The sequence below is a fragment of the Anomalospiza imberbis genome, chromosome 19 (genome assembly GCF_031753505.1).
Source record: "Anomalospiza imberbis isolate Cuckoo-Finch-1a 21T00152 chromosome 19, ASM3175350v1, whole genome shotgun sequence".
Lineage (NCBI taxonomy): Eukaryota > Metazoa > Chordata > Aves > Passeriformes > Viduidae > Anomalospiza > Anomalospiza imberbis.
The window spans coordinates 6,556,886-6,577,713 of NC_089699.1; the positions used below are offsets into that span (position 1 = coordinate 6,556,886).

At 48.0% G+C, this 20,828-nt stretch overlaps 1 protein-coding gene across 3 annotated transcripts; it reads right to left on the reverse strand.

Annotated features, from left to right (window-relative positions):
• Positions 1 to 10,438: 10,438 nt before the first annotated feature.
• Positions 10,439 to 14,808, reverse strand: LOC137485090 (urotensin-2 receptor-like). Of its 3 annotated transcripts, XM_068209332.1 has the most exons (3): positions 14,400 to 14,808; positions 11,238 to 12,153; positions 10,439 to 11,126 (listed from the first exon to the last, which is right to left on the reverse strand). In XM_068209332.1, exons 2-3 carry the CDS (start codon positions 12,012 to 12,014, stop codon positions 10,866 to 10,868), a joined length of 1,038 nt encoding a protein of 345 aa, XP_068065433.1. In that variant the 5' UTR covers positions 12,015 to 12,153; positions 14,400 to 14,808; the 3' UTR covers positions 10,439 to 10,865. The 3 variants fall into 3 exon arrangements, with proteins under 3 accessions (XP_068065433.1, XP_068065432.1, XP_068065431.1); XM_068209331.1 differs by having other exon boundaries at positions 10,439 to 12,153; positions 14,511 to 14,807; XM_068209330.1 differs by having other exon boundaries at positions 10,439 to 12,153; positions 14,400 to 14,807.
• Positions 14,809 to 20,828: the final 6,020 nt, after the last annotated feature.

Sequence of the window (20,828 nt, forward strand, 5' to 3'; positions counted from 1 at the left end):
CTTTTGAAGTCACTGCTGTCATTTGTGGCCCCACTGTACTGAGCATCTTCTGCACAGGCTCTGCAAGAAGTACTCAGTGTCCTGAGGAATTTGTGTCCTAAATAGAGGAGCGGGACAGAACTGGAGGAGAGAAAAGGCAAGTTAGTGATTATAGTAAAAATTAAGGTGATTTTGGATGTGGGAAGAAATGATAATGTCTGCTCCAGATCAGAAGGCTGAAGGATAGCTTTATTAAAACTATGCTATATTACATTAATATACTATTTAAAGAGATACTATCCTATTCTACATACTGACTTCTTACTTACCTGTCTAACTCACACTCGTGACTCTGCTGAGAGCCCGAGCCACAGCTGGATCCCACTGGTCACTGACCCCAAACAACTTCACCAGGATCCAACCCAGCCATCACTGCAGGTGAACAATCTCCACACCACATTCCACATGGGCAAAACAAAGGGGCAGAGAGAAAGATTGCTTTATCTTCTTCTCTCTGTGCATTCCTGAGAGACAGAATTGTGTCTCTCTGTCCAGAGAATGGGAATGTCACAAGTGATGAGAATCCCAAACACAGAAAAGTTGAGTGACTGGCCTGGGTTCACCTGAAAGGCTGTGTTTGGAGCCAGTTTCACCAAAATTCCTTCTGTTTCAGCCACATGTCTTCAGCACATCTCCATTGCTCCCCTCCATGCCGTGGGGATGGGCATTTCAGAGGACACAGTCTCAAGCTGCACCAAGGGAAATATAGGTTGGATATTAGGAAGAAGTTTTTCACAGAAAGGTGATAAAGTTCTGGAATGGCTGCCCGGGGAGGTGGTGGAGTCACCATCCCTGGGTGTGTTTAAAACAGACTGGATGTGGCACTGGGTGCAAGGATTGAGTTGAGGTGTTGGGGCTGGGCTGGACTTGATGATCTTGAAGGTCTCTTCCAACCTGGTCGTTCTGTGATTCTGTGAATTCTTCAAGTGGGAAAGGTTCAATAACCACTTCCTGCTCCTGGGAAGGGTGTTTTGTTCTTCAGGTGTTGGGAAATAAGTTAATATTTTGCATTTCATCAAAAGAACATTTGAGAAGGTTCTTTTCCTCCAGAGAAATGTTTAAAGCAGGTATTTGTGATTCTTAAGCTATGCAAGATCATCCTCAATCACTGCAAACCTGGATTTGTGAGCCTGTGGGTTTCTCTTTTTGGTTAAAGGATTTTAGTATTCTGGTGTTCCTGCAGAGTGGGGAAAAGAGCTTTTGGGCCTCTGCTGGCTGATCACAGCTGCTCCATGCACTGCAGTAATTTTTTCCTTTAACCTGGGCAGGGAGTCTGAGGGTGGGAGCTCCATGGGTGGGATGGAGCCCAGCTGGGCACAGACATGCCCAACCTCCCTGGGCAAGATAACCATAAAGAACAACCTCAGTGGGGTCTGCATAAGTGTCCAAAATCCTGCTGGTTCTGGTTGTTCTGATTGTTTTCTCAAAGGGGTAATTAAGTTTCAGCTCCATCCATTGATCAGGGATGGCATAAATTAAAGCTCCTTCCTTGCTGCAATGCAGGAGTGTGGCAGCATTTGGTGTTTGCCTCAGGGTTTGTTCTGGTGCAGGCTTGCCCAACGGCAGATCTTTCCAGACACAGGTTTCAAAGCAAGGAAGAAGTTTTAGGCAGCAGAAAACAAACCAAGCAGCTTACAAAGATGTTTTCTTCCTTAATTAGCTAAACTAAATCTTAATCAACCCACCAGTTGGTTTGATAAATTCCAAAAGGGAAACTGCTTTTACTATTTTTGGTCCATCACAAAGAAGCCAGGGATGATGGTCTAATGAAGCCAGATGGCCAAAGCTGCTTACTGAAACCCAGCCATGGAGGAGGAGGAGGCTGGAACAGCACAGGCTGCCCTTCAAGAGAGGAAATTTACCATTCTCTCATACTCCAAGGACTGGGAAACTTTGGAAATTCCACCTCATTTCACGTGGTTTTGCACAGATTCTGGTGTGATGGGGTAGGTCTCACTTTTGAATACTTCAAGTCCTAGTAAATGGAGTGCCTTGTCATTCATGGAATCACTTGATGTCTTCACTGTTACTCATGTGGGCAGCTGAAATGCAGATTTCCTGGACTCAGAGGATAAAAAATGTTTGGGGTGTTTTTGGTTTTGATTTCAGGGTTTGTTTTTAGTATAAACTGGTACAACTGCATTGACTCCAGTGGAAACAAACCTGCTTTTATTGTTTAGAGGCTTGTAGCTTTTCCTTGGAAAGCTTAATTGGCATGAAATAAGAAATTAATAACTTCAGCTGAAAGCATAGGTTAGGCAGTCTCTGTGCAAAATTAAACATGTATTTCTTCCAGAAATCTCAGCCTGAATGTGTCAGTCCTGGGCTCCCTGTGTGGTTTGGCCCATATTCCTCATGTTCAGACTTTCTTTCCCTTGGGCTCCCTGCACATTTCAGCCAATGCCAGGTGGGCCCCACCTGCTGCTCTGCCCCTGCCTTGCTCCTCTCCAGGTTTTGCAAAGTGCTCCCAAACTACCTGAGAATGTTTTCCTCACTGGACTTCAGTGGAGATGCTGCTCTGAGGAGGATCCAGCATCTCCCAGGTGGAGTGGCTGGAATGGAGAATTGTGACCCCAGGGAGGGTGTCCTGGGAGGGCAGCTGGGTCAGAGCCTGCTGGGGCTGGTGGTGAAGCCTTGTGAAGGCTGGCCTAGAGCAGAGGCTGGACAGAGCTAAAGAATAAAGCAGGGATTTATTGAAAGGATTTCCTCCATGGATCCACCTTGGGCAGCACCAGAGCCCAGCCAGGGCTGCACCCAAGATGAACCCAAATGGTCCCAAAATGCACGAGCGCTCCCGGGGGCTCTCACTGTGATCAGCTCTGCTCCATTGGCACATTGGAGTTCATTGTCCCATTCCAGCTTTAGCCCATGCAGTCCCATCCTGCTTGTTTTTCTCTCTTCAGCCCACGTTGTTTGTGCTCTTGGGCCTGAGATTTGGATCATTTGTCCTTGGTGCCCAGCTGGAGAAGGAATTGTTTTGTCTCCCTGCTCTGTGAAGAGAGCTCACCATCCCTATATGAAGCTCAGAACTACACATTAAAGCATCACAGAAAAATAAAAAAGCTAAAACCTGAGGCATCAGTGGCACCCTGTGCCTTGTGCTCAGAACTGAGCTCTTTACAGTCCCTGTTCTGGATCCTGCAGGAAGTTCTCTTCTGAGGATACCAGAGAGGACCAGAATGCTTCACATAAACACAGATTCACATAAACAGTTTGCAGTTCACATAAACATGGAGCGATTCTGTTTGTAGAATGTTTGCAGTTAATTAATTAATTATGTTACACTCTTCTCTGAGCAGCAAGCCATGACCTGAACTAAGCAATCAGCAGGAGGCTTTGCTGCCTGTGTTTCCTGTTGTGTTTCAAATAAACACAAACACAGAAAAAGTCAAAGTGCACTTCTGCTGCACAGTGTGCTCAGATTTGGGCACCAAATTCAGCACGGAAAGGAAATCCTTGGAAGGAGTATTGCTACTTTAACTCCCAAAGCATGTGGGTGCCTATTGCCACTGGGGTATGGATGAAACCTCCCTCCTTTTAAGATTTTTTCCCCTTTGTGAAATAGGGATGATGAATTAGAAGCCTTTGTCATAATATTTGATTCTCATGTTCATAGGGCTCCAAGAACTTCCTTACTGATGCTCACACCTCAGTCCTGGCATTGCCTTTCTTTCCCACAAGGATTAATTCATTTTGAGGATCTGTCCATTGGTGGGTGCACCTCTCGTGCTGCCTTTGGCACACCTGAAAAAAAAAAATAGGTCTTTGATGTTTTGTGGCTGGAATTGCAGTTGATGCCAATGAATTAACTCTGCTATGGGACTTCCAGGATGTCTGTGGAAAGGAGATGCCAGAATTGGCCAGGGATGGTTCCAACAGTCAGAACTGGTGTGGCAAATCCTGTCCTGTCTGCTCCTGTGCCAGGGGATGTTCCACTCTATCACTGAGACAGATTATTTCACTGATTTTTGTCATATATTTGCACTTATTGTGCTATTTTTTCATCTTCCTAGACAGCGTTGAACCAATAACAGCAGCTACTTGACATGTAATTAAAGCTAATAACAGTTGAAATTATGCATGCTTGAGTGGTTTGGTCTTTGAAACACAAATTGTGATATTTACACTTTCTCTTTTGGCAAAAACATGTGCTTTTCTTATAGACAGATGGCTTCACAGGTGATAAATGTTTGGGAAAAGTTAATTTAACAGCAAGCCTTCAGTGTGCAGAGAAAACTCTGACTTTTTGACAGGTGGATTCCCTGATCTTTGAGTATGTTGGTGGGGTGTTTATTCCTGGGAAGCCAGAATGAAAGTGAGCTGCTTTGGATTTATCTGCTGCTTTGGATTTATCTGCTGCACAGCTTTCACTCAGAGATGGGGGATTTTATTTTTCTGCAATGTTTGTAGTGAATTTTCATTTTTACTACTCTGAAAAACTGGGAGTCAGCAAAAAATCACCTGCTTTCCTCTGCCTTGCCATTTCCAGCCCACTTTCAAATAACCCTCCATATTCTGGCAGCATAATTCATTCTCTGCTCTTGCTCTGTCTCCTTGATTAACTTGATTCCACCACACTTCTAATGTGCTTGGATCTGCATCCTCAGCTGAAAATCAGGTCTAAGCAGGACTTGCAGATAAGATGCTGATTTTGGAGGTGCAAATGTGGTCAGAATGATTTAAAACTGCCACTGCTTCCCGGGATATGGCAGCTCATGCAGTAAATAAATGGTAAAGATCCCCATGCAGAGCTGGCCTGGGTCCAGGGCTGCACAGGACAATATCCAGTGTGCCCAAATGTCACTTTAAAGCAAAGCTGCCAAGCACAAGACAAGGTCTGATATTTTTCTTTCAATGAATTCTTCACTGTTGCCCTGGACAGACAGCTGGAGCTTGATCTGGAGAAGGAGCAGTGGCTGCGTGGAGGTCTCAGGATTTAATTATGCATTTTGAGAAAGAAAAGTCCCCAGACCAGCTGGTTTGGTCCCCAGACCAGCCAGTGTGCTGCTCAGACGTGGCTGGGGCAGATCATTTCGGTGGAGACATCCTGGTGTGGCAGCCACAGCAGATGCCCGTGGGGCAGCACTGGCAGGAGGAATGTTTTTTTCTAGGCAGCTCTGCCAAGGCGTGGATTTGCTCTCCAAGCTCTGCTCAGCCTCTCTTTTTAATGTCTTGAAGCCAACACTGAATTGAGAAGTTTCTGATCACACACCCCAGAGAAATGAAAGGAGTCACCTGATGTGGGAAATGAGTTTGTAGAGAATTTTTAAAGCTTGATAGGAGGTTTATATAGTATGTAACTGTATGTAAATTTTGGGATAAGAAATGTTGATTTAGAAACATTATAGAGTAGGATAGACATTGTTGAGAGAGAAATGAAATTAGAATTTAAAATAAATATAGAAATAACCTATTAGAAATAGTTTTACAAAGATGGTCTTGTAAATAAGGCTAGATACTTTGGAGAAATAGAACTAATACAATACATCTTTATGTATTGTAGTAAGATTTATGAGGAGTAATTTTAGATGATTGGTTTTAAAGTGTTTATAACATGGTGTGGTTAAAACTGATGGGTTAAGAAACACTTGTATTGTAATGAAGAAATAGTTGGCTTTTGATTGTGATGTCATGAATTACAACATCTGTATTCTCTCACCCTTCACATAATGCCAAAAATGCAATAAAACTTTATAAAACACCTCTCAATTGCCCATCTCTAAGTCAGAAAAGGGGCTAATCCAATCTGGAGATGGTCACACATGCCAGCCCTCACCCCCTGGCCCTGCGGGGTAATCACTGAGCTAGTGACCAAGAGCTACAGTGCTCCATAAATCCACCTCTCACCCAGCCAGCCTGGCCCATCCTGAGCTGCAAGTGAACCAAAATGTGCAAAATATTGCCCAGATCCTGTCTGGGAGCTTGTGCTGAGGTTTTCCTGGGTTCTTGGAGGCTGAAGAGCTCCTGCACTGGCTGTCCCAGCAGGGGAGGTGGGACACTCACAGCAGGAGAGGGTGGCCTTGCACTCACTGGGCTGCAGGAACAAAGAGGGGGCTCAAAGTGAGCTTAAATCAGGCTCCATCAGCAGGTGAGGAGGGAGGTTTGTGCCTGTGATTGCTGTGGCACATGGGAATTGGGCAGGGGTGGCAGTTTGGTGGGGACCACCCTGTCCAGGCAGGGTTTGGGCAGAGGGATGCACAGCTACTCTCTGCTTTCCTGCTTGGACTCTTACAAAAGTCCTGTGGTCTGAACAAAATGGAAAAAAAGCTTTTTAAAATTAAGTGTAAGCAAACTGATGGCTAAAGCTTCATCTTGAGGTGAGAAATTGTGCTGTTTTGCCTCCTAAAGGCTGAAACGAGACAATTCAGAATTTGGAAAAAGAAGGAATAAAACAATTTCCCGAAGGATTCTCAAATTTCTGGGTGGATTTGCAAATCGTTTGGGTAAACACAGACGTCATCCTTTTCTGTCAAAGACCAAACTGAGAACACTGCCTGGCCCCAGCTGTATTTTGCTGCCTGTTTCAGCCACCAGAGTGGGTACCTGGCCTTTCCTAGCTGTAGGAGCACTGATCCTTGCCCTGGCCCTTTTGGAAAACTTTGGAGTATTTACAACCACACTTTCTGAATTTTGAGACATTGTTAATGCTTCCTGGCTTAAATGGGCAAAAAATTTGGTGTTTTGGCTTCTGCTGTCTGGAAGCTGATGATTCCAGTCTGTGGGGCATCAAACACCTCAGAGATGGGGGGACTTAAGGATCTGGGATCATGGAAGAACTCCTGGCCTTACCCCACAGGGGAAAATGAACAAACAGAGCCAGGTGTGGGCTATGCAAGCCCACAGCCACATGTGTACACACTTGTATTTCACACCAATTTCAGATTTAATTTATGCAGGGGGCTGCTCTTGGGTCTTTAACTGATGGTGGGTTTGTGCAAGGAGGAATAAGTAGGGCACACTAATTTTGTAGCTATCATTAAGCACACAATTAATCTATGTCTTGGAGGAGGCAGTTCCTTCCTTGGCTCTCTCTGCTGCTCCTGCTCCCCTATTAATATTCAGCAGGCTCTGGGGGCTGAGCTGTTCCCTGGTTTCAGGCAGAGAACAGCTCCCTGGTGTTATCTGAGCATGGCTGGTGCCCTGTTAAGTTAGTTTCGGATGCAGGGCTGGGACTCAGCTGCTTGGGAAGTGCTCAGAGCCTTGCTGGTACCTGCAGGCTTGGCATGATATTCCCTCACTGCTGCCTGAGCTGAGTGCTGACAGATGTGAGTGTTTGAAGGAGAAAAAACCAACTCCAGCCTAGGGTGAGAAGGGAAAGGCTTGAATGAAAATCTCATCATTCAGAGATGACCCAGTACTGACAGGAGCGTGGCCCACAGCCAGTCCCTGACCTGGGGGTGCCTTTTCTCTTGGCTTTGTTGTGCTGATTTGACAAACGCATCACCAGCCCCTTCTGAGACAGCACAAGCTTCAAACAGGGAGGGCTGAGGCTGTGTGTCCTGCCAGGGAAACAGGGAATCCCTTTTGCCCTGATTTTTAAAAGTGTTAAGTTTTCTTTTATAGTTCTTTTGAAAGTTTTAAAATTATCACAAAACTTCTTTAGCCTTCGGATAATGTTTACATATTTGAGAGTCAGAGTTCACACACAATTTCATGTATAAATAGAATAGTTTACATATTTCTCTGTGGGTGGAGAGAAATGATTGATTGATCTTTGGACCAGTGTGGTTGGAGAGGTGGTAATTCCATCCTCCAATCCACGGTCACCTTTAGAATTCTATAAATACCAGATGTTTGAATAAAACTTAGTCTTTTTCTCTTTTGAACTTACCAAGCTCCTGTGTACCCATTTCTTGTCCAATAGCGACAAATCCCAGCTCCTTTCCCTGGATATCTGGCATGGCCTTGTGCCTTCAACACGCTGCTCAGGCTGCTTTCAGGGTGCTCCCTGCACTGACAGAGCCATGAAGGGCGTTTTGCAAAGCTTTTCTGTGAGATGGATTTCTTGGGGAGGGTTTGGAGAAGAGAATCGGAGCAGAGCTGCTGAGGGTGAAGGGGTCAGACTGAAAAATTGAAGGCAGATCTGCTCCAATACCTTTCAGTAGCTTCTGCACTGTCTGCATGGGTGGGCAAGGCCTGGATGAGATGAGATTTGCAAACCCTCTGTCACTTTGACTGTCTGATTTTAGGCAAGATGGACAGTGCTTTCTAAAGGCTCAGGCTGCAGTAGCTTTCCTTCACAACCATGGGAACTGCTCATCCTGAGCCTGTCTGCTTCTTCCTGGGCAAGGAGAAGCTAAAAACGCCATTTGAGAGAAAAAAAATAAGGCTAAACTTTACGTTCTGACTCATGATAAACCCCTGACTATACAAGTGGAAAATGGGTTCAGGAAATGAGATTGGATATTAGGAAAAATTCTTCCATGAAGGGCTGGTCAGGCATTGGAACAGGCTGCCCAAGGAGGTGTGGAATCACCATCCTTGGATCCTTGGAAGTGTTCAAAATGTGTACAGTGTACGTGGCACTGGGGGACACGTGGTGTACGAGGTGGTGCTGGTAATAGCAATGGTTAATGGTAATGGTTAATGGTAATGGCTGGGCTCGGTCCTGAAGGTCTCTTCCAATCTTTGTGATTCCATAACAAGCCTCTTCACCCCATCCATGGGCTCCCACTTCCTCACAGAGGGCTGAAGGTGCTTTACTCTCTCTAATGGGCTCTCACTAATGTCTCTCCAAGCCCAGAGGGGCAGAAAGCTAACAAGTACTGCCAGCACAGGAATGGCCAAATCTGTGGTATTCCTGCCCCTCAAGAGACACAGGCTCAAGCTGCACCAAGGGAAATACAGGCTGGATATTAGGAAAAGGTTTTTTACAGAAAGGTGATAAAGTTCTGGAATGGCTGCTTGGGGAGGTGGTGGAGTCACCATCCCTGGGTGTGTTTAAAACAGACTGGATGTGGCACTGGGTGCCAGGGTTCAGTTGAGGTGTTGGGGCTGGGCTGGACTCGATGATCCTGAAGGTCTCTTCCAACCCGGTCATTCTGTGATTCTGTGAATTCTGTGAAGTCTCTGGGATCAGGAAGGGGCTGATCCTGAAGTGGGAGCTGCTGGCACGCTGCACAGCAAGCAGGCTGTAGGTAAAGCCCCCTGACCCCAGGAGCACTGCTGATGGGGCTGGGAACACAGCAAGGCCCTTCCAGCTCCTGCAGCGGTTCAGCAGCAGAACTACATGCACCAGAGCCCTCTCTCATGTGTGAATCTTCCCCCATTCATAACAAACTTCAAGCCCACGCATGGAAGAGACAATGACTTCTCCAAGTGTATTCCCCAGGGAGGCTGCGTGCAGATCTTGCCCTGTGCCCATGAGCAGTGACCATTTCAACACCCTGAAGGGTGTTATAATAAATATAAATAAATATAAATATATTTATTTATTTATATAAATATAAATTAATATAAATAGAAAAATAAAGATGGTTAAATCCTGAATTCAGGCTCAGTCTAAGCAAACAGAGCTCACTGCCAGAGGGATTTCACACTGCAGTTCTGAGTTTGCTGCTCAGCATTCATTTGGTTCTAATTCTGTACCTTGGCTGTGTTGGCATTGCATCCTCATATCCCTGCTAATGAGGAAGCAGGGCTGCTGCAAGCAGAGGACTCCTGTAGGGATGTTGGCAGCATCCCAGAGAAGGTATTTTAGACTCACTGGGGAAGTTCCAGACATCACAGATTATGTATTTATACTAATCATGTCTTATCACTGGGGAAAGCCAGGACAGGCAGCGTATTCTTGGTGTAGGCAGGATTATGTTTTTGTAGCAGAAAGGCAAAATCACTTCCAGTGAAGGGAACAAGTTGTCTCCCTAACCAAGAGCCAGCACTTTTATAACTGGGAGTATTAAGCACTGCGGAGAACACTGATTTGCCCAGGAAAATCACATCTCCTCAACCCCCTCCTCTCCCTCTGTCCTTTCCTCCTGGACTTGGTGGTGCTCCAGGCTGGATGTTGCAGTTTGCCAGCAGAGGCCCTGTGGACAGCCACATCAGAGGTTCCCAACTCCTCCTTGGAGGAGGGCAGAGGGTGGAAATGCTTGCCCAGGACAGATGATGCTGCTTCTCATGCGTGTTTAGGGTCAGTGCAGTAGGAGATGCTGAGTGTTCCCTGCCTGTGGCACTGTCATGGGAAGCCTGTGCTGCTGACAAGGACCATGGTGTAACTCCACTGTAACTCCACTCCATTGCACACACCTGTTTGACTGGAGAATCCAGCCCAGTGCATAGACAGGAGACAGAATAAGTGTGAGTATCACCCAAACGAGACTAGCAACCCTGGATATGTCTCATCCACATTGTCCAGTCCTACCCCAAATGCAAAACTGCATGGTGTGTCACAAACATCAGCTGCTTTTTCTTTATTTCATTGTCTTCAGTCCTCATACAACTACAAATTTAGCACTACTGCTAAAGAAAAAAAGAGCAAACTACAGCCATTCATGGGGTAACATAATTTAAAATGTTGTGAGACAGCTGATACTATTAAAAATCATGGCCCTGTTATGGGCTTTCATTATTGATGGCTACTTGAGGAGACATACACTATAAAATATAAAGATAAAAAGTGAAAGGCTATTTAGATAGATGTTCAGCTGAGTGCTGCGAGCATCAAATCAGTGGCACTGGAGAGATGAGAACAGACACACGGCACAGCCTCTGGACTAAATGTGTGCACACTCTGGCTCTGCCCGGGCTTCGCCTGCACAACGTACACTTTAAATCAAAGCAACATTGAAGTCAGTATTGATTGTTCTTGGAGATAGATTTTACCTTCAGGCACTGCTGTTTCCCAAAGGAGCATGAGCAAGGACGTAAGTCTCTGTGCAGTGCTGGCTGCTTGTGGACAGGGATCTCCCTGAAATCCTCTGAAAACGATTCCTCCTCTGGAAGTACCCACTGCTGCTGCTGAGGGACCGCTGCCTGTTCTTCAGGTACTCCCGGTAGTTTTTGGTGAGCAGGGTGTAGAGGAAGGGGTTGATGCAGCTGTTGCTGTAGGTCAGGCAGGTTGTCAAGTAATTAATGTTCTTCATCACCTTGGGAGATAAAGGGAAGGATTCATAATACTGGAAGAGGAGCTGCCATATCCAGAAAGGCAAGAAGCAAGCCCAGAAGACCAGCACTATGGTGAAGATTAAATAGAGCACCTTCTGGTTGGGCAGCCTCTTGGTCTGCTTGAAGGAAGCAGTCTGGGACACCCAGTAAATCTTAGCCAGGCGGATGTAAAGGTAGCCAATGACCACCCCCGGGCCCACGATGCTGGTGCCAAAAAGGATGGTGAGATAGACTTTGTAGGACAGCTTGCTCCAGGTGGGCAGGCAGATGCTTTTGTTGTCCCTTTGCACCAGCTGGATCATGATGAGCATGGGGAGGGTGAGCAGCAGTGACACCAGCCAGATCACCACAGCAATGGCCTTGCGGTAGCTCTTGGACCTCTTCACCGTGTCCAGGGGCTTCAGCACGGCAAAGTAGCGCTCCGTGCTCATGACTGTGAGGGTGAAGATGCTGGCGTGCATGGTGAGGAAATCCAGGCTGAACAGGATGCGACAGCCAATGTCCCCAAAGTACCACTTCTGAATGAAGTAGGTCCCGACGATGAAGGGGATGGTGAGGAGGTAGAGCAGGTCGGCCAGCGCCAGGTTGATGATGTAGATGTACATGGAGGCAGAGGATCGCAGGTAGTGGCACATCACCAGCAGGGTGTAGACGTTGCCTGTCACCCCAACCACGCACATGAGCGACAGGATGGCCCCGATGGTGCAGATGGCAATCATGTCCTCCGTGGAGCCAGCGGCCCACGCGCCGTCCCCGGTGGCATTGGCGGAGACGTTAGGCCTGATTCTGAACACGCTGTCCTCACTTGTGTCTGTCACCATGTAGGGGGTGGCGGAGAAGTGGCTCTCCAGCTCGTCACTTAGGGACATTCTCCTGGGTTTAAATGCCAGAAGCTTTGCTCATGTCACAGGGGTCTGAGGGGGTTCTCTGCTCCGACAAACGCGGCTGCTGGGAGCTGTAGAACCATTTCCTAGCAGTGCTTCATCCAAGGACCATCTGCATTCTCCACTAGAGGAAAGACATCAAAAACAACATATTAGAAATCTGCCAGAGCAACACAAAAGTTCATTTAGGAGCTACCTGTCCCTGAGCACGTATCTGCACTGCCTGAATGTACCAAAGGTCTTTGGCACTGAGGCCACTCTTGTAGGGCTGGTGCTCTCATTGCAAGAGCCCAGCTGTGAGTTGTGTCCATGGAAAAGAGACAAAAAAGGTTGTGTGGATCACTGGAACCACTTACTGCAGTCCTTAGTTTGGGGTTGGAGGAAAAAAACATACTTCCTAAATTTATAACAATGTTCAAACCTCTTTGCCACATTCTTAACTCTGAAGGAGCAGAAGACCCCTTAAACGGGAAAACAAACTTTAGATTTATCATTAGTGGCCAAATTGTCTGTTCTGAGTTAGTGATGCATTCAAAGTCCTGTCCAGCATTCTTGCAGTGTTTTCACAGAGCAGCTTCCCTTGAATGAGAAGCTCCTCCTCTGCCCTGCAGTTTCAAACAGCATTCGAGCGATGGAGAAAAAGGCACTTCATAAAGCAAAGTGCAGCTTCCCTGTGGGATTTCTGTGTCTGTAAACACAGGGTTTTTCACTCTCTCTGTCCAGTGTGACACCAGAGATGTCCATGTGTCTGTAAAACAGATCTGTTTCAGCCAGAGCTGGGTGTGAGCCTGCCTGAACAGCCTTGAGCAGAGAGGTGTGAGACAACACGTGAGGCAACTCTGTAGGTGGGAGCCTCTGCTTAGCTCAGACTCAGTGCTGCACAAATCAGGACTATGTTGCTCTGAATTCATTCTAGGTGTAGGCAAAAGGAGAGCAAACCTTCCTCAGAGAAATGCTGAAGAAGTAGCTAAAATGCCCAGATTTTAAGGCATACCATAAGCCTGTGCCATCCTAAAGGTCACTGCATACAGAAGTGCATTTGCACTGTGTGTTTTACAGCACTCAGACTGTCTCTTTCTCTTTGGAAAATGCTGAGGAGGAGGGGTGCTGGACTGCCTTGTCCTTGTAAGGCTCAGCAGGCAAAAACTCCCCTCTGCCTTGTTCCACTGGGCAGGCTGGATTTGTTTAATCCTGGGAATTTGCAGCGTTTCCCAGTGAGTTAGATGTCCCTTTCCCTCCTCACCAGATCTGACTCCTCTGCCTCTTTTCTCCCACTGTCTCCTTGGCAGGAGGATTACAGTCCCAGGCCCTCCCCTGCTGCCCTTGTGTCACCCTGTCAGTGACTTCTGTGGCCCTTGAGGATGGACAATTTTCATCTTCATGACTTGCCCTCACCTTCTCCCCATTACCTGCTGAGGATGGCGGGTGCTACAGAGATGTCATAAAAAACTCTGGATAAGAGAGGACAACCCAGTGCAGAGGGAGATTTTCCCTCAATTAGCAATTGGGATAAAATTACAAAAAACCAGAGAAACACACAGAGCCCATCTCCCACCCCAGTCCCTCGAGTGCAGGTGGGAGATGAGCGTGGTTCTGCAGTGGTCAGTTCTCCTTCAGGACAGTGCTGCTCTGGGCTGGTCTCCACAGCTTCACCAGCATCAAGATCCATTTCTTGGACCTTGCAACCCCAAATCTGCCTCGTCCTGCTCCTGCTGTGCTGTGCAATGCTCTCCTGCTGTAGGGCAGGTGTAGCCAGTCTGTCCCACTCCCTTGTTGTTCCTTTTATCGATGTTGGTGTCCAAGCTGGCAGTGAAAGTGACTCCCATGAAGGAGACACAGCTGCTCCGGGATCTGTGGCTGCTCCTCTGCCTCACAACCAGCAGGAGGGCACAGAAATTAACAGCTCTGCATGGGATGCTCCAGCTGAGCCCGGAGCTGGTCCCACACACAGCTCTTTGCTCGACGTGCTGGTGATAGCTCATTTTCAGGAATATATTTCCATGGCTCAGGTGCTACCTCATTTGGTGTCCCGGGGACTTGTAGCAGATTTGTGCCATGCTGGTGCCTGTCTTTGCAGTTCCCTGGAGTGACAGCTCCTGCTGGAGAGAGCCGAGCCCACTGCATCTCCCTGCTCTGCTCCTCTTCTGCTGAACCTGCTTTCTGCTCCATTCATAAAATTCCTACAGCACTAATTCCATTCAGACACTTCGCCCATCTCCAGACAGAGCTAGAAGAGGAAAATTAAGCCAAATGGAGAGCCCTTGCATCATTTTAAAGTTCCCATCGGTGCTGCTCTCATACACAAACACACACTCACATGCACACACAGCAGAGAGCTTGTTATTCCAAGCAGACATTCAAGCATCTTACGGTCCAGGCGATTTTCCCAGCCAATCTTGCCTTTCCCTCTACGATACCATCCCACAGGAGTACCATGCATATTTACAGCTGTAAACAGAAATTAATTTCTCCTGCTCAAACCTTGCTTTTAAATCCGGCAGATGAAGTTTCCTACAAGAAAGAAAATAATAATAATAATTTAAAAAAAAATCTATCTAGTAGTATCAAAGCTGGAACTTAATGAAAAATGGAAAAAGAGGAAGAAAATAGAAAGAAGAGAATCCTTCTTCATGGGCAGAGAGTGAGAGATCCCAGTGCTCTGTCGCATCTGGAGCGGCAGGGGCAGGAAGGGAGCGTGCTGCCAGCCAAGTATGTTTGAAATCTGGGCGCTCTTAATTCTCTCATTCCCCTCCCTCCACTCGTGCCGGCTATTTTTGCTCCCCGGTGACGTTAGGCATAGCGTGGCTTTGCTGCAGCCAGCGAAGAGCCTGTTTAAAGCAGCAGGGTTTGATAACCATGGCTCGCTCAGCTGCCTCCCCCTGCCCCGCTCTGGGGATGAGAGGGGCTCGGGTTGTTCCATCCCAGGAGCGGTGGAAGGCAAAGAACCCGCTGGACAGCACACTGAGAGGGCGAATTCCCGAATTCCCGAATTCCCGACGCTGCCCGAGCAAAGCCAGCACGGCTGGGGAAGGAGAGTGGGCCAGGGAGGGTTAAAATCCTGCGGGAGGGTCACATTCCTGCCGGAGGGTGGGCTGTCCAGGGAAGCAGCAGAGCTCCTTGATTTGGAGATCCATTCCAAAGCGAAGCTGAAGTTTATTTGGGTTGGATGGCGTACCAACAGATGAATCTGTGCAGTGGGGTCACACACCGCGGCATCCGAGACGCTTCAGGCTGGCAGTAACAAAATATTGCCGAAGTTGTTCAGGGGCCGGGTGGTTCCCTTTCCCCAGTGATACTTGTGAGAAATGATACTCACTATCAAAATGTTTGAAAAGGTTTATCAAAACCTTGTCAAAAATTACAACAGAAGACTGAATAGAGAAAATAAACACGGCGCCGGGAGCAAAGGATTTTCCCCACCATGTGCTCATTCACACAATGGATATTCCACCTTTTAACCCTTTAGACCCTCCCAAAGTTCTGTCCATCGACTCCTTCTCTGTCCAGTGGTGGAGATCACTTCCTTACATCTTGATTGGAGGTCAGGTGCTGCCACGGTGACAAGCCGACCCTCCCAAATGTCCCAAATACCCAGGCCACCCCATGATAACAACACAAGGGGGGTAAAACACAACTATAAATCTATAAAACTTATCTTCACATATATACATGATACTTGCCCTTTAATTGTGAGTCAGTGATTTCATTACTCATTTATCACACACTCAAACACAGAGATCAGCCCAGCACCTTGAAACAGAGCAGCGTTTGGATGGGGCTGGTGCTGGGAGATGCTGAAGCTAAACTCTGGATTGTTTTGTGAGCAGCTGGACGTTGTGCTGGTTGCTTGCACACAGTGGGATTGCTCTTGCTCCCAGTTTGCTGCTTTGTCTCTGTGGACTGTAGGGAATCACTCCTGATCTGTGCCAGGGGGAGGTGAGGAGCACTCACCTCTCCCAGGTGTCTCCTGCAGGACACGGGTGTGTGGGAGATGCTGGCAGGCCCATTGCCTGCTTCACTGGGCACCCACAGTGGGCAGGTGACGCTTCCCAGCCCTGGGCTCCTGGGAGAAACCAGCACCTGGCACAGCAGCTGGCCTGGCACATCCATCCTGAGTGCTGTTCCCTCCTCTGCCTCTTTCCATGGATACTCAGATAATTTCTTCTGTGTTCTCAACTATCACCACAGGCCCCCAGCCAGGTAATAATTAGCATTGACTCCATGATTGCAGAAGGCTTATCAATTGCTTTATTATTATCTCATCATATACTATATTATTCCATACTTATATTACACTCTATTACACTAACAAGAACTATCACTCACTAGAAAACCCATGACTCTCTGCTGAGAGTCCCAACACAGCTGTGGATCCAATTGGTCCATGAATCCAAAACACCATCACCAGAATCCAATCAAGCAATCACCTTGGGTAAACAATCTCCAGAACACATTCCACATGGGCACAAACACCGAGCAGCAGCAGGTGAGATAGGAATTGTTTTGATCATTCTTTTCTCTGCTCCTCTTGGGAAAATGCCTGGGAAAGTCTGTGCCTGCTCTCTGTGGCCAGAGAGTTACTGCCATACTCAACCTTCTGCCCTCTGGGTGCCTTGAGGTGCATCTTGTGTCTAAGGTCAGTGGGAGCCCAGTTTGGCTCCAGCTGCCCAGGACAGCTGTGGCAGCACCTGGACAGCTTGGTGAGCTCTGGCTGTGCCTGTCCCCACAGTGGGGCAGCTGGGCTCTGCTCAGGGACAGCCTTTTGAGATCTTGGCTTAAGAACAAATTCATGTGGAAGCTGGATTTTACAGTAAAAAAAAGATCTTATGTTAGCAGCTCTAGCAAGAGCTGGCTGAGAAACTCTGGCCTGAACACTCAAATGTGCATGTTTTGCTCTGACTTTGCTTTTTGTGTTTGGCCCCTAGAAATCTTTGGAGAAGCATGGGATGGGAGCTGCTTCTCAGGCTGTCTTCTGAGGAAGATCCAACTTCCTGGATCAGGAATGGTGTGGCCAGCAGGAGCAGGGAGGCCATTCTTCCTAGGAGAGATTTGAGCAGGGCTAAAGCTCTTTGGGCAGTGCTTATAGCTGGGTGCTGCTAATTCACATACACTGGTGGCTTTCTGGCAGCCTTTACCATCTCACACTGGGGCCAACATGACACAGCTGCCTCTTTAAACTTTAAATCAAGCCATCTCCACGATTTTGTGGAGACAGTTGCCCTCTCAGTCTACACAGCCCCATTTACACTTTTATTTGCAAGGTCTGAGATGTGCTATTTGATCTTCATCCTTTGAACTCCTCACCTTCTCTTTAGTTCCTGGAATAGCTGCAGTGAGTGTAATCATCAGGGGGAAAGCAGCAAGCTGTGGGAGGCAGAAGAGGTCATTGCTTCCCTTCATATGCTGAGAAAAGCTTCCCTCACAAGTGTCTGTTGGAGAAGATCTTCAGGGACAGGATTTGGTCTGGGTAATATGTCACATTTTCCTCTCTGCCAGTTAAAACCTGATCATGTCTTTGTCAACAGTTTTGAGAGCTGGGGTAATGGTCACAGACACAAAGAGACACACCTTCCATGGGCCAGAAGCTGTTGCTACACTAGAGACAAAAGCCTCTTTGCCATTATTTTCTATCCCAAATATCCTGTGCAGCACCTCTGTGCTCTGCTCTGCCTGGTGCTGACCACACCATTCCTTTGCAGTTTGGTTCCATGTCCTCAGCCTCTCCTCCTCTGTTCAGCTGAACACTTGCCCTGTTCCCTCCTGGGGCACCATTCTGTATTCCTCAGCCCTCACAGCTGGGAATTAGAAGATTTAGGAAGGTGCTCTGAGGCCAGAAACCTGCTAGGAAAAAGTCAGGCTCCATAATTTCCAGCTGAAGCTCCTGCTGCTGATCGCAGGTGTTTTCTCAGCATGGAGGGCAGCACACATCCTCAGCCTGGCAGCAAAGATTTCTGCTACAGCTCTCAAAACCCTCTCACAGGAGACAAGAGATGAAGTGTGAAAAGTTGTCTGGCAGTGCATAAAGAACAGCAAATGTCACCACACTGAGTTCGTGCCACTGTGGACTCGGTGGTGGCATTTGCCGTCCTGCACACAGTGGGCTGGAGCTGGGGATGGTGGCAGCTGGTGCTGCTGTGGGTCACCTCTCTGGAGCAGCAGATGCTGATTCAAATGCTCCTTTAAAAAGCTGCTTTTCTACAAGAAATCACATTCCCACATAATTTCTGCCCTTGCTTAGTCTGATGGGTAACTTCCATTCCCAGTGGTTGTGGCTCAGTGCTGACTTCCAGTGCCTGTCTTCACTTCCCAGAGGAGACAGTAAAGGAGACAATAAAGTTCTTTTTTCTCCCTTGTGGCACTATCAAACTGAGCCTGAGTCTTCCTGATGCTGTCAGCCCCTCTGGGGCTGCAGCCCCTCTCTGCTCTGCGTCCTGTTCCCCTGAGTCTTGCAGGGCACCAGAAGTATCCAGCCCCTGCCAGGGGCAGTTTGGGGGTCACTGAGCAGGGGTAGGGCTGTGCCCCCTCCAAAAGCCATCCCAGTGTGGCTGGACTGTACAGAGTGGATGCCCCAGGCCACGGGCAGCCCCAGCTGACCCAGCTGCCTGTCCCCTGGCCAGGGCTTTGTCCCCGTGGCTCAGGGTGTGGCGTGTGGGGCCATTGCAGTCACACAGGCTGGGTCAGGCTGGAAGGGACAACTGTGGCTCATCTGGTGCCACCTCCCTGCTCCAGCAGGGCCACCCCAGAGCTCAGGGCCCAGGACTGTGTCCAGGTTCTGGAATTTCTCCAGGGAGGTAGACCCCACACCCTGTCCGTGCAATCCAGTACAGAACTGCCAGTGTTCTCGTGGTCACACATAAATTCCAATTAGCTCTTGAGAATCTGCCCTGACTTTGGGGTCAGCCCAGAGGAGAGCAGGGATTTGCAATGTTGTGCTGAGCTCAAGTCCTCCTGAAGCTCTGCTGGTGGCCAGGAACATCCAGGAATGGCAGCAGCTCCTGAGGAAGAGTATTGGTGAGACCTGGCAGTCCCCTGGTCATCTCTTGTTCCAAGGAAAGTTGCATTTAAATCCCTCTGTTCCAACACTCATGGTCATGGACACATGCAAATGTGATACTCAAATTCCCAGCTGGTCCCTAGTGGTTCTCTCCACTCTTCCACTGTCTGTCCCCACCAGTGGGGACATCTGTCCCCGATCCAGTGCTCGGTCACTGCACAGGAAGTTCTTCCTCATGTCCAAGTGAGGTTTCTGCCCGTTCCTCTGGTGCCATTGCTGTGCCCAATGTAAGAGCCAGTCCCAAGTTCCCCTTCATTTTTGCCTCACGTTTGCTGCAATGGCAGAGACTGAGATCCTGGAGACCCCAATTGGAGTTCCAGCTTGGAAAGGTGGATGATTGTTTTTGCAGGTGTGTTTGCTGCAAATCATGGACCACTGCTTCGAGCAGGGCCTGGCAAGGAGCAGCTTGTTCTACACGCTTACACCTGCTTCAGGATAACCCACAAATTTTCCCACCTCTTGGCCAAATGAACTTTCTGGGGTAACTCTGGTGATCTCCCACGGAAGACCCCTCATCTGCCTCATGACTCCTGTGACAGATGGAGATTGAAGCCCCCTCCCAAGGACTGAGACTGAGACCCCTACCACAGGGAGGAGGGCTGGCCTGATCGATGTGAGATGTTTGCCCAGGTGTGGTCGATGGACCAAGAAGACAATGGCTCTCGCTCACTGCTGATAACATGACCTGTTCCCCCTCGGTGGCTTCAATGGACTTATTCTTCATTGTACCTGTTCCCCCTCAACGATTTCAATAGACTTTCATTGTCTTTTGCCTGTTCTCCCCCTCAGTGAAGGACTATAAAAGACCCCTGAGGTAACCAAGACCTCTAGAGTCTCCCCGACGTGACAAGACAGATCTCCATTGTCCGGACCAGTGAGGATTTTGTCTGTGTTGGTAGCTATACCCTTTCCCCCTCTTTCTCTCTCTTTCTATCTTTTATCTCCTTTTCTGATCCCTCTATTGCATTTGCTGTTGGCCCTTAATAAAGGTGCATTTGTTGTGATTAAACTGATGGTCCCCTGCTGTTTGCCTTATTGCACTTTTGGGATGGGTAAATGAACCATAACGACAGCACGCTCCTCTGAGCGGATCGTGACACCAACCCAGCAGAGCCTGGTCCCTGTCTGAGCCCTCCCTGCAGACACTGACAGACAGGAATGAGGTTCCCAGGTGCCCTCAGTCATGTCCTCTCAAGGCTGAGTTGATGGAGGTGTTCCTGCCATGCTGGTGGCACTGGGTACCAGTCTGTGTGTGGCAGGCACATTCTTCTCTCTCTCAGGATTTTTTCATAGAGGAGCACAGAGAGAAGAAAGAGAAAACAATTTCTATTTCTGCTCCTTGTTTTTCCTGTGTGGAGTGTGTTTGGAGAATTGTTTACCTGGGGTGATTGCTTGGTTGGATTCTGGTGAGCATTGTTTGAGGTGATGGTCAATCCAATCCAATCCAATCCAATCCAATCCAATCCAATCCAATCCAATCCAATCCAATCCACCTGTGGCTGCACTCTCAGAGAGGGGCACGAGTTGTGAGTGGGTTAGAGATGGCAGTTAGAAAAGTAGGTTTGTAGTTTTAGTATCTCCTTTAAATAGTATATTAATGTATTATAGCATAGTTATAATAAAGAAATCATTCAGCCTTCTGAGCTGGAGTTGGACATCAGCATTTCTTCCCACCGGGTTCACCTGCATTGACAATATCTGTGCTGAGAGAGGGCTGCAGGGCAGGCTGGGTCACCCACTGCCTG

Bases quoted from the DNA above. Each gene is read 5' to 3' on its own strand.
- LOC137485090 (XM_068209331.1), bottom strand. From the start codon at position 12,014: ATGTCCCTAAGTGACGAGCTGGAGAGCCACTTCTCCGCCACCCCCTAC.